Genomic DNA, 13,635 nt, shown 5'->3' with positions numbered 1-13,635 from the left:
ACAGAGATCCACCTGCCTCTGCCTCCCAAGTGCTGGATTTAAAGGTGTGTGCCACCCCCCCCCCCCCCCCCCCCCCCCCCGCTACTTGTCATTTCTTAATACTGCCTTTTGATAACTGTGAGCTATAACATTGTCTTTGAAAAAATACTTAATTTCTTGGGGCTGGAGAGATTGTAAGGTAGTTAAGAGCACTTGCTGCTCGTGTAAAGTATGTGGCCCTTTACAACCCCAGTTCCACGGGATCTGATCCCTCTTCTGGCCTCCTGGCACCAGATACACACAGTGTGTATATGTATATACATGCAGGCAAAACTCTTATACACATGCAATAAAAGAAATCTTAAAAAAGTACTTCTCACTAGCCTTACAATAGAGAATATGGTTTGTGCCCTGATTAAGTAGTCAGCTGGTCTGATAGGAGTCTCTCTGAGGACTGATCAGTGCACTCCATTTTCTCTAGTGAAGCTGGGCTTGCTGCTTCACACCTGTGACCCCATCAGTTGGGGGCCGAGGTAGGAGGATTGCCACAAGTTTGGAGCTGGCATTGACTACATAATGTGGCATTTTATGGGGTGGGAGAGGAAAGAATGGTAGGTTTTGTTTTGTTTTTAGAAAATTATTTATGCTTATTATATCCAGTTGACAATTTATTGAACATTTTCCTTGACTTTATTTTTCTATTTAGTTCTTATGTTTAGGATATTATGATGAATTAAATGTTTACATTTATTATTTAACATATTAGACATTTCTTTTATTTCTAAGATAATTGTTTTAAATCTCATTGACTATATAATACCTCACTGCTAATACCAGTGCAGAGCTGATTATTTCTTATCTTAATTAAGTTAAATGGGTTAACAGTATATCATATTTTACTAAATGTCTCTTCTTGGCTGTGTAGTGTTTTTTCCTTTTTGTTTTTTGGAGGGGGTTTATTTTTATTTTTTTATATCATCTGTAATGCTTATATGAAAGTGATTGTGATTATGGCCTTTTAAGTATGTTAAATCAATAGAAGAATTTTTTTGGCTCTTACATTTATTATCATACTACTACCTTCTCCTGGGTGTTGTAGTTGTGTATAAAATGACCACTTTGCTTTTTTTTTTTCTTGCTAGTTTTTCTTTCTGTGCTAAAAATTTGATATGTGTATTTATTTCAAGGGTTCATATTGTTCTTACTGAAAAGAATTGTAGTTTCTTTAAAGTATTTGTTAAAAGTTGATTTCTTTGACAGTTTCTTATTTTGATCATACTCACCCATTACCCTTTATCCCCTGCCACTTCCTCTGAGCCCCCTTTTTTCCCAACAGGTCCTCTTTCATGACTGGCCCACTCAGTTTAACTAGGGTTGCTTGCACAAATGAAGATGTGGTATTATTTACTGGAGCATGGGCATTTTACCATTTTCTTTAAAGTTTCTCGATGACTACAACGTAATTGTCCTTTTGGGATTAGAATTTGGTTGTCTTTTTTTTCTCTTAGACAAATTGGTGTGTGTGTGTGTGTGTGTGTGTGTGTGTGTGTGTGTGTGTGTGTGTGCGCGCGCGCACAGTGTCTGTTTGCAAGCATTTGCTTTGTCCTTTGAATGTATTTAGCACACATTTCACTTGATGTAGTCTAAGCTTTGGCTAGTAGATGACAAGGATTTTAGGCTCACAGCTTTGCCTTGCTTCTTCAGAGTTCTTTTATGGAGGCACAGTCCAGAATGAGCCCAGGGCTTGTTAGCTCATATGTTCCCACTGGGATTCCTACAGTCTCCAGATTTTAGGGCTCTTCTGTTTCCTATTCAGAAAGTTACCTGCTATGAGTGAAGCAAAGAAAAACAATAAAACAGGACCACCTCCTCCCTCCATTTTTTAGATAACACATGCTCCTTTTCCTTGTGCTTCTGGGTAGATGCTCATGTTGTAAATAGGGCTGCCTTCCAACCCATGTTAGGGCAAGTAAAAAAGAGGCAGGTGCCGGGAGGTGGTGGCGCACGCCTTTGATCTCTGCCTTTGGGAGGCAGAGGCAGGTGGATCTCAGTGAGTTCGAGGCTAGCCTGGTCTACAAAGCGAGTTCCAGGACTGTCCAGGACAGAGAGCCTGTGTGGGGGGTGGGGAGGAAGAGCAGAACAAGGGGGAAGAAAAGTTCTCTCCTTGCTTTCTCCTCCTCCTCACTTTCTTCCCAAGCCCTTTCTCTGCTCTTGGGCTTGGATACAGGGCAGGCTTCCCCTGGCTGCTCTGCTGTTGTTGGCTGCACAGCTCTGACTTGTGCTAGCACTGGGCTCTGAGGCTGATGGAGGAGGAGGAGCCCATGCTCTGGAATCTCCTTACCTTCTGTCCCAAAGCTCCTCCTGCCTGCACCAGGCAGGGTTAAGTAAGGCCTGCTCTTTTACTTCTGAGTCATTGGATAGTTTTGTTTAGTCCAGGGTTTTCAGTTGCCGTCATGGAAGGGTTGCAGAAGGGGACATGTGTTTGACTTACTCTAGCCATCTTGACCGTAAGTGTGTACTTCTTAAGAATATTTTTAGCTCTCCCATTCCAAGAATTTGACTTGACAGGACCTCTATACACAAGTTTTTTGGCTTAAGTATAGTTTTTTAAATAATGTTTGTTTATAGGGAATGTTGATTTTTATTTTTGCAGCAAATGCAGTTTTGAACTTATTTAGATTCTAAAATATTTTCCTTTCAAATAGTATTCAAAAACTAATATTATCCTTAGATAATTACCATACTTGAAAAATAGAATATTCTTAATTTAGTATTATCCATAATGAGAATGCTTATAGCCCATAGGAAGGGTGGCTAGTTGTAAAACATACCAAAATCCATGTTGTCATAATAGTGTTGATAGCTACTTTTATTTGTAATTTTTGGTGCTGGGGAATTGTGCACCCAGGTGTCACACGTGCTAAACACCGGTCTAATACTTGAGATACTTTAGGTTTATGATGTTAGGAAAACAAGTATTTCCCTTCTTTGGTATCTTTACTTCAAAAATGTTTTACATTTTTTTTTTTTATTCTGAGGAAGATGTACATTATTTATTCTGAGGAAGATGTACATTATTGCATACTCATCTGTATGCTGTTATGTCCTCACTGTGCATGTTCCTGTATCTTCAGACTGTTAGTTCATTGGACTATTGTCCTCTTCCAGAGCATGTGAGTTTAATGACAGACTTGATGGCCTGATGTTACATTCCTAGTGCTGAGGTCTGAACCTGGATCCTCTGCAATAGCAGATTCTAATAGCTCTGACCCCCAGGCAACTTTATTTATTAACATACAATTAAAATCACATTTCAGTACAAGTAAAATACCACCACATCCTAGTGTCTAGTGTCAGCGAGTAGGTTTTGAATGAGTGATGAATTGTGAAACTATGCATAATTCGTTTTTTCTTTCTTTTGTGGTTTTTAAAACATTCCAGATTTTCTGTATTAAAATATTTGGGCCGGGCCGTGGTGGCGCATGCCTTTGATCCCAGCACTTGGAAGGCAGAGGCAGGTAGATCTCTGAGTTTAAGGCCAGCCTGGTCTACAGAGCAAATTCCAGGACAGCCAAGACTACACAGAGAATCACTTCCTCGGGGGAAAAAAATTGTTTTTGAAATGGAAAATAAAGGTAGATTAGGGAGATGGCTCAGTGGATAAAGCCACTTGGTGTCAGGCCAGATGATCTGGTCTGTATGGCAAGAGAGAACTAACTCCTACAAGTTGTCCTCTGACTTCCACTTGCATGTATGCACACACCGCCCGGCAACACACAAATCATATAATTAAAGTATGTTTAGGAGGAGAAGAAGGAGGGTAAGCATTGTAGATGGAAGTTTTCCTGTGTCCCGCCTGGCCCCCCGGCAGTCCAGACAAATCTCTCTCAGCCATGGTCCCACAGCCACTCAGACCCAAGTAAACACAGAGAGGCCTATATTATTTATAAACTGTATGGCCTAATGGCTCAGGCTTCTTGATAGCTAGCTTTTATTATCATAAATTAACCCATTTCTATTAATCTATGTCTTGCTATGTCTTCTGTGGCTTACTGGTCTGCTGGCATGCTGTTCCTTGGGTGGCAGGCTGGCATCTCTTTCACTCTGCCTTTCTTCTTTCTGTATATCTGCCTGGATTTCCTACCTGCCTCTAAACTGCTTTGTCATAGGCCAATGCAACTTTATTTATCAACCAATCAGAGCAGCATATATTCACAGTATACAGAAAGACATCTCATAGTAAAGCATACTTTTAAAATTAAATTATTTATGTTTGGTAATAGTTTTATTTTTATTTTATTATAAATAATTTTTTGTCTTGTTGATTAAAGTTATATATTTTGCCCTCTCCCCAATAGATGCCTTTGGATTACTTGATTCTAAGGGTTTAATATGAAGTAGGAATCAGCCTGTGCTTTTGAAAGCCTAGTCTAGGGAATTCCAAAGACTGTAACATCTCCTATCAGTCCCAACTCTTTAAAAAGATGGATTTTTTTTTAAAGACAATTGCTATTTCAGTTGTAACTTCAGCTCATATTGCTTAGAGGTATATTTTAAATATTTTCTACAAAGAAATTCTTGGAAAAATTTTTTATGAAGAGTTAAGAGAGTGTTGATGATAATCTAAATAAAATAATTATCAAGTTGTTTTACAAAATTCATTAAATTGACAGCCACAGGAACCATATTCATTTCATCCTTTATCATGGGCATTAAGACATGAGGCAGAAGTACTATTTCAGTTTTGTGAATGAAAGATACCTGTTTAAAAAAATGTACTACAATGTGTGACTTTTCTGAATAATCTCAGCCAATGTGTACTCGAGTGCCTCAGGTAAAGGTACTGATGGAAGGCTGGAGAGAAGATTGTGTCCAACTGTGGCTTAGTGACCCTGAGCTTTTTTTTTTTTTTAATTTTTTTTAAATTTTTTTTTTTTGATTTATTTATTAATTATGTATACAGTGTTCTGCCTGCATGTATGCCTGCAGGCCAGAAGGGGGGACCTGATCTCATTATAGATGGTTGGAGCCACCATGTGGTTGCTGGGAATTGAACTCAGGACACACTGGAAAAGCAGCCTGTGCTCTTAACCTCTGAGCCATCTCTCCAGCCCGACCCTGAGCTTTTTAAGGTCACTTACAGGAGCATGGTGACTTAGAGGCAGCTGGGTCATTGAGAGGTCCACCACAGCATGAGTGACAGCTGCTTCCTTGGAGCTGTTTGCCCAACTTGTAGGCTGCTGTAGGCTGCTCAACCGGTTTTTTCCTCTAGTTGCTTACTGCTTGCATAACCTGGGGGAGGAGCCTCATGCCATTTGTAGCTTTTTGAGGCCTTTGAGGGTGTTTTTTTGTTTTTTCAAGACGGTTTCTTTGTGTATCACTGGCTCTCCTGGAACTCACTGTGTAGATCAGGCTGGCCTCGAACTCAGAGATTCCCCCTGCCTCTGCCTCCCAAGTGCTGGGATTAAAGATATACACCACCATGTCTAAAAACCTTTTGTTTTTAGATAACAGCTTTATTAAGACATTCACTCTATGCATTTCATCTATTGAAGTGTACAATGTATGGGTTTTTTATATATTGCATTAATAATTCTTTAGAGCTATGATAGCCAGGCAAGATGATTCATCTCTATGATCCCAGTGTTCCCTGAGTTTTAAAAGTTTCAAGAACTTTCTGTGTTTCTGTGTGGGGTGAACCTCCCTCAGCCCTCTGCAGGGGATGTTTCAATTTAAAGAAATATCTATATAGCACTTCATTTTCCCTCTCCCTCTTAGTATTTTATCTACCCCTTCTTTTGTGATGCTCTGAGCTTAGAAAGGGTAATACACATGTCTGTTTAACAGCCCCCTACTTATGGCTCAGCATTGGGCTGTTCTACCACAGCAGTGGTTATTTATTTTAGTATGAATGGTTATGAGTTTCTGTAGTAGGCACTGCCCACTGCAAAGAAGAATATCCGTCCTAAACAGAGGGTGACAGCATCAGCTGTGGGAGTAAGCATAAATGTCTAGAAGGTAGTTTGACAGGCACATCACATCTGGCTAACAGTAGCAGTTAGTCTCCTTTTGAGGCCTGTGATAGCCCCAGCCACACGTTTTTATCTTGGCTTAGAATAGCAAATACTGTTTCTTCATGGAAAGGTATTTTTAAAGTCAATCAGAAAATCTCATCCATCACCATCATACCTGCAGTCACATGTTGATAGTGTGCAGTCAGAGTCCATAATCAAGCAGAATTTTTGGGGACAGTTTTTGCACAGCAGATTGTACAGTATCTTCCAGAAAGTCAGTGGACAGAGCAGGGCATGTCCAGCTCATTAACGGTGGATTTCTCCTGGTCCTGCAACCAAAGCCTCTGCTGTCCTAGCAAAAAAGGACTTGCCATCTAATTTGTGTGAACAACCAACACCAGTGGCCATAGCCTTTGTGATTTATGTATAGGGTGTGTGGGGCCTCCCCATCAGAACTCATAGGGATGGAGCTCACTGTGGGCACAGGGATTTTCATTTAATAACCTTACAGCTTCTGTGAGTGTTTTTTCTTTTCTTTTTTTTCTTTATGTAGGGTACATTTATTTAAATTAACTGTTTCTGTTTTTTCAATTGTTTTCTAAATCTGAGATACCAAACAGTTGGTATTATATAATGAAACATTACAAAGGGTGAGCAGGATCCTTGACCGTCCATGGCTGTCCTTTTTGAGGAAGTACCTGTTGGTTTTGGATACAGCACTTAGCAGAGTATTTAGAAGATCACTTAGCAAGTTCCAGTGCAGCATGAAAAGATTGTATCAGTTGTTCTGGCAGAAGAACAGTGGTGAGGTGCAGCAGTGTGAGTGGGAGACACTGCATTCGTTAGCTCTCCTGCTTCTTCATCCTAGAGTGCTTCCAGGGGTGCCATGTGCTTCCACCCCCATGGGCTCGGTGGGGTTGGTAGTGTCGCCTCACCTGGCTAAGGACCAAGGGAAGCAGGCTCACATTTTTGCCTACCTTGACTGCCACTGTAGCTGACTTGTGGACTAGTTTTGAAGCCACTGCCTTCCCATTGGCCACAGCTGGCTGCAAAAGTTAGTAGGTAGGTGAACAGTCTCTACCTCCAGTGTACTTTGTTGCATCAGTGAAATGTGCATAATGTATTCTGGGGTACTAACTACTTCCTCCCCATTTCCTAGTCTCTTTTTAAACCTGTGCTGCTGTGTTCAGGTTGTCATCTTTTCCTTTCACCCTTTGGTGAACTTTTGCTCAAGCCTTGTAGAGACTCACAAATGCAGCATTTGGCTTTCTGACATTTCTTTTTAAGTAATTTCCTGTCTCTTGTCACATTTACTTTCAAGTGACCTGGACAGAACCCTCTGTTTACCCTTGCGGGTAGCCCCTCTTGAGTGCTTGAGCAGCTTTTGAACCTTATTTACATACTACTCTGAAGTCATTCACATCCACAGAAATGCTCCTGTCTCATGAAGACCATTTCCCACCATGTGCTCAGTGATGGTGCTGAAGCCTCCATCCCAGATGTGAAGTACCTCCTGAACTAACTTTATTCTAGCTCCCCTGTGAACAGCCCTGTAGGGCCTGGTGAATTGGAATTAAACGCTCCTTCTCACACACCCAGTTTTCCTCAGTAATGTCTGTCTTTTTTGCTTCCCAATTATATTTATGGGGATCTTAACAGACTATAGTGCAGTGTCTCTAAAGACTGGCTCATACCAGTCTATCAGGGATTGATTGCCATTATGTTGCCTCAGATTGTGCTGCCTTTGTCTCAAGGACAGATGGCTAGGTATTGTCTGGTTTCTCCATTCCCCTGGCACTCAGACTGATCTTATCTGCCCACATGGCCCATAGCCTCATGAACAAGACCGTGGGGAGTTCTTTTCATTTCTTATTTAAAAGTCTTTCCTGATTTAAGCAGTTCAGATGGAGTATATTCCTTGTTTATCCGTTTCAGTACTGGTTCACTGTTGAGGCCCTCATCTGCATGCTGAGTCTTAGATTTGGCCATCCTGTATTAAAGGTCAGACCTGAGAAGTATCTTTTTTTTTTTTTTAAATTTAAAACTATTTAGTATGTGTATGTGCATTATATGTGTGTGTGTGTGTGTGTGTGTGTGTGTGTGTGTGTGTGTGTGTGTGTGTGTGAGATTGGGGGTGCATGTGATATGGTATGTATGTGCAGGTTAGAGGCCGATTTTATGGAATCAGTTCTCTGCTTCCACCTTATATGGATTCTGGGTATCAAACTTGGGTTGCTAGACTGTTTAGCAAGCACCTTTACACAGAAACATAATTTTATAATTGTGTGGGATATCATTCATCAAGGAGGTATGCTATCCCATACTGTGTAGACAATGGCTATTGGAACATCCTCCCCTTTCCCAAAAGATGCTCTACTCAAATGGCTCCACCTAGATTCTATGTATTATTATCACAGGGAACACACAGCTGTCACTACAACGAGGTATACCATCTTTTACCACATATTGGGAAAAAGTAGTCATATTGGGATTGCCCCCATAAATTCTTTACCCTCAGACAGATTGGCCTTATTTGCTTATTTTACCATCTTTTGCAGGGGCTGTGCTGTGTCTCCTCTTCTTCTCACTTTGGTTATGTTAGTCTGTGTTTGGACACCAATTGTGTTGTGTGACTATTCCTGGGGAGAAGTGTACAGATAGGCCCTCATCCCAAATAGGTTACTGATGACAAACCAAAGAAAAAAGTTCCCCCCATCTAGCTGGATGAACCAGTATGTTTATTAGGGTTAGTTCCAGAGCTCATCTGACTCACAGGCCCATCTAGCATGGGTGCCAGCTCATGAAACCCATATCCTAGAGCTTCCTGTGTCTGTTATGTTTCATGAACTTCCTGAACCTCTCGTGTGAATATTGCCTGTTGAGATTACTGAATGTGAGGATCCCTCTCCTTTCTCCTTTACTGGAAAGAATGAATGTTCAATTTGGAGGACACCTGTGCTTAACAGATAGGAATATATTTTATTCTTTTTCCCAATGTTCTAATTGATTAATAACAATAACATGCTTTTAATTGATAGGAAAGTTTCATATAACCCCCCCCCTTTTTTTTATAGTGTCTTAAATGACTGAAATTTTTTCCCTATAGTTCTTGAGGCTAGACAGTCAAGGCACCAGGTGCTGACCATTGAGTTCCTGGGAGAAACTGTTCCTCTCTGGATACTTGCCTTCTCACAGAGGAAGGGAAGGGTGGGGTGCACAAAGAGTTTGGGTGCATGAAAGAATATGCATGTCTGTGATCAAAAGCTATGCGATACCTTTTTTTGTTTTTGAAAGATAGTAATCCTGTTAGCCTGCAGCTGTTTGTCTATATGATGTCATTTAATTACCTCCAAAGAGATCCTATTTCTAAATATAGTCATAGTGGAGGTTGAGGCTTCAATATAAGAATTTTGGAGAAGGTGAACCATGGAAATGGTGTATGTATAAGTGGACCAGAGTAAAAATAATGAAATATAATTTTCAATGTATCATAAACAAGTGATTTTGCAGTCTCTGACTATGCTTGATCCCCCAAAGAACAATGTTTTCCACTTGAACTTAAATGTTGCCTTTCCTCATTCCAGCAAGTGTTAGGGTGGGCCAACCCAAAGCCCAGCATGTGGGTCTGGTTGTAGCTGAGATGGTAGGTCCTGGTCACTGGGATTGCCCCCACAGGCAAGGGACAGAGCCATTTCTCCTAGGCCCATGCCATCGGGGCCAGCTCTCCCACACCCATGGTGAGGGATGGGTCTGTCTTTCCTGAGTGTGTGTGTGTGTGTGTGTGTGTGTGTGTGTGTGTGTGTGTATGTCCCCAGGGCCAGTGAGGTGTGGAGCTGGCTCAGCATGGCCCTTGGGTTTCAACATACATGTTTCTTATTACCCCCTGTGGCAACAGGAGCTGTGGACATTACCCAGACTCTGGCTGCTGCTGGGCCATGGACCCAAACAGCAGCCTGGGGCCCAGGTAACACCATGGCCCTGTGTGGCGGTGCAGGCAACCCAGATTGACATGGCCCTGGTGGCACCATGGCCCTCAGACACCAACGTGGCCATAGGTTACAAGTCAGACCCTGGGCATCTGTGTGGCCTTTGGTGGTAGCATGGGCCACAGACATACATCAACATGGAATTCGGCCATGGTAGGACCATGGATCCAGATAGGTTCCTTGGTAGCAACTTGTGCTTGGATGTCCCTATGGCACCAGGTGGCAGCACAGGCCACTCAGATTGACATGGCCCCCCGTGGCAGCGTAGCCCTGGGACACCAACATGGCCCCAGGTGGCAGCTCAGACCTCTGGCATCGACATTGCCTTCAGTGGTATCCAGAGCCACAGACAACAGCACAGACCCTGGCTGTGGTAGGGCCACAGACCCAGACATGGTCCTTGGCAATAGCCCTGGCCCATGTGGGGTGTCTGTAATTTTTCACTAGAATCCTAGGTGGTTTCCTGTTTGCAAAGCAGTTGGTGTGTAGTTAGCCACTTAGTAACTTAAATTGCATTTAAGGAATGTAAACCCTTTGTTTATTAATGTCAGTCACCATTATCTTTGTAGCAGTTCTTTTTGAAAAATAAAGTATTAGACATAATTAGACAAATTAATGACTTCAAAGGTGAATGGTAAGACACTGAAAACAGAGAAATTTGGTAGTGGGGAGTTATGGAAGCCTTTCCTCTTTAGGTGATTTAGGGAAAAGTACACATTAGCTAGTGGGGAGGCCCTGGTAGAGAGTATTCTGAATAGAAGAGAAGAAATCTCATTTTCAGGGTACCGTGGCAGGGAACGAGAAGATTGTGTGTGCTAAGAACAAGAGGCTGTAAGCATGACATGAGAGGAAGCTGACCATGCTGATGTTAGTTACACAGCGAGAGCCTTAAATAGACAGTTTTGGGTTCCCCAAAGGGAGGTTCTTGACTGTTGAACTCAGGAAGTGGTGGAAGTGTTTTTTTTTTTTTTTTTGGGGGGGGGTTGTTGTTCTTTTTAAAGATAGCTGTAAATGTGGTAGGAGAGCATGCCTTACTCATTTACATGTTCTCCAGGTGAGGCATGGCTATTTTCACTATGGTCTGTTTGTTACGGCCAAAGCTTAGCAAATAAACTTTTATTTTTTTATTTTTTATTTTTTTTTTTGGTTTTTTGAGACAGGGTTTCTCTGTGTAGCTTTGCGCCTTTCCTGGAACTCACTTGGTAGTCCAGGCTGGCCTCGAACTCACAGAGATCCGCCTGCCTCTGCCTCCCGAGTGCTGGGATTAAAGGCGTGCGCCACCACCGCCCGGCTGCAAATAAACTTTTAAATACTGCCTTCACCATAGTGTCACAGAATGCAATACAATTTTTAGTCAATTTTCATTTAACCCTAGTTCTCTAGCATCTAATTTTTCTGCCATTTCTTTTAACTACTTTCTCTCTGAGCATTATATGAGGAATTTTTAAAACAGATCAAAGGGCAGATTGTTTTGAAACATTTGATACCTTGACCTTTTGAAAGGTTTATTTATTGATTTTTTTTCTTTGCCACCCCTCTTTTCTTTAAGTTACATTGTAAAGCCTTGGCTAGCCTGGCACACACAGCATAGACTAGGCTTTTCCTCGAACTCAGAGACCTACCTGCCTCTGTCTCCCAAATGCTGGGATGATCAGAGGCATGCACCACCATGCCTGGCTGTAAAAAGGCTCATTGCGATAAAATTCACATATAAAGTCAGGCAACTCATATGGCCATTTGGGTATATTCACCACATGCAATTAACTTTAAAATACTTTCTTCACCTTTAAAAGAATTACTAATCATTAGATGTTCCCCACCCCCCAATACCTAGGATTGAACCCAGGGCCTCAAGCATGCTAGGCAAGTGTTGTACCACTCAGCTACATCTCATTTTCTTCTTTAACTTAGCATAGTATTTCCAAGGGCCAGACACAATGGTGACACATGCTTGGAATCTTAATTACTCAAGGGGCTGAGGCAAAAGGATTGTCAGTTTGAGGTCAATATGGGTAATTTAGTGAGATACCTCACCCCTCCCCCAAATTCCCAAGATTCATGTGTAACATATATCTAAGATACATACTTTATATCTGTATATATCCTAATTCCTTTTTATGGCTGACAGTTCATTCAGTTGTAATACTTTAGTCATTGGTTCATGTCATTTGGGTTGTTGTTACTTTCTCAGTGAGCTCTTTGATGAATTTTATATGAATAATTGTTTAATGATCATCAGGTACAAGTTTTCTTCCTTTCTGTTTTTCTTTTTTTTTTTTAGGCGAGAGTCTCACTATATAGCCCGGCTGACATGATCTGGAATTTGCTTATGTGGACCAGGCTGACCTCACACTTAGAGAGATCAGCCTGTTTCTGCTTCCCAAGTACTGGGTTTAAAGGTGTTGGCCACCACACTTAGCACAAATCAGAGGCACAAATTTTAATAGTTATAGTGTACTTGGGAGTGGAATTGGCTAGATCACATGGTGACTATTTTCAGTATTTTTTGAGAAGCTACCGTGCTCTTTTATTTTATTTTATCATAGCAACAGGAAAATACTGTGTTAATCCCGTGTGTGGTGGGGTATATGCATGCTGGAGTGAGCCTGTGGAAGGAAAGTTTGTTGAAAGGAATTGGTTCTGTGTTTACACCATGTGGATTTGGGTAATGAACTCAGGTGGTTAGGTTTGGAGGCACTCACCTTCCTCCACTGAGCCACACCGCTGGCTCTTAAGTGTGTGTGTGAGAGGGTTGCTCTACCATTTGATGCTCACACTGGCAATGTATGAGGATGCTAAGTTGTTACATTCTTCCTAATTCTTTTTATTGATCATGAGTAAGCAAGTGTGATATAATAGCTGATTGTAATTTCGAATTTCCCCTTGTTAGTCCTGTTGAGTTTTTTTTTAAAGCTACCCTTGTATTTCATTGAGAATATAAAAATGGAAATGTTAGTAGTTTCACAATTGCTTAGAGGCACTTGTGATAACATTTGCTTCTCTTTTTTCATCAGTTATATTCGCTGAATGACTATAAACCACCCATTTCTAAAGCGAAAATGACCCAGATTACAAAGGCAGCTATCAAAGCTATTAAGGTGAGTGATAAATTTGTGACTTTAAATGAAAATAACCCTCATGTGTGTGTGTGGAAGCGGGGGGGGGGGGGGGGGGGGGGGGGGGGGGCGGCGGAGAATATACATGTGCCACATATAAGGGTCATGTGGAATCCAGAGGCTTTATCAGGTATCTTCCTCCATTGTGTTCTAACCAATTTTTTTTGGGGGGTGGGGACAGTCTGTGGGATGGTGTTATACTGTCAATTTGACATGCTCTAGAATCACCTGGGAAGTGGTCCTGGGACATGCCTGTGGGGAATTACCTTGATTGCCTTAATTGAGCTGGGAAGACTTGTCTACTCTGGATGGTGAGACTGTTCCCCTGCCATATAAATGGAGAAAAGGAACTGAGTAGCAGCAGGCATCGTATTTGTTGTTGCTGCTGCTTTACATTCTGATTTGTGTTACTCCATGGGCTCTGCTTGTGAATGTGGGCACTCGTGCTGCGGTGCAGGTGTGGCGGGCGTTCAGAGGACACCTTTCTCTCCTCTACCCTGGGATATGAGGATTGAACTCATGTCCTGGAGTTTGTTTGGG

At 41.7% G+C, this 13,635-nt stretch overlaps 1 protein-coding gene across 5 annotated transcripts in view; it reads left to right on the top strand.

The window, feature by feature from the left end:
* The window catches only part of Scaf8 (SR-related CTD associated factor 8), a 201,323-nt gene that overhangs the window by 16,396 nt on the left and 171,292 nt on the right, over positions 1-13,635 (top strand). For all 5 annotated transcript variants that reach the window (XR_008221172.1, XM_052750918.1, XM_052750916.1 and 2 more), the window contains one exon: positions 12,994-13,077. Coding sequence is in view for 4 of the 5 variants with exons in the window: in XM_052750918.1 (XP_052606878.1) it covers positions 12,994-13,077 (84 nt within the window). In the remaining variant the exon portion in view is untranslated. The remainder of the gene's footprint in view (positions 1-12,993; positions 13,078-13,635) is intronic.

Source organism: Peromyscus californicus, unplaced genomic scaffold (assembly GCF_007827085.1).
Source record: "Peromyscus californicus insignis strain IS unplaced genomic scaffold, ASM782708v3 Scaffold_22__1_contigs__length_63687245, whole genome shotgun sequence".
Taxonomy (NCBI): Eukaryota; Metazoa; Chordata; class Mammalia; order Rodentia; family Cricetidae; genus Peromyscus; species Peromyscus californicus.
This window is presented reverse-complemented; position numbering and strand designations above follow the sequence as displayed.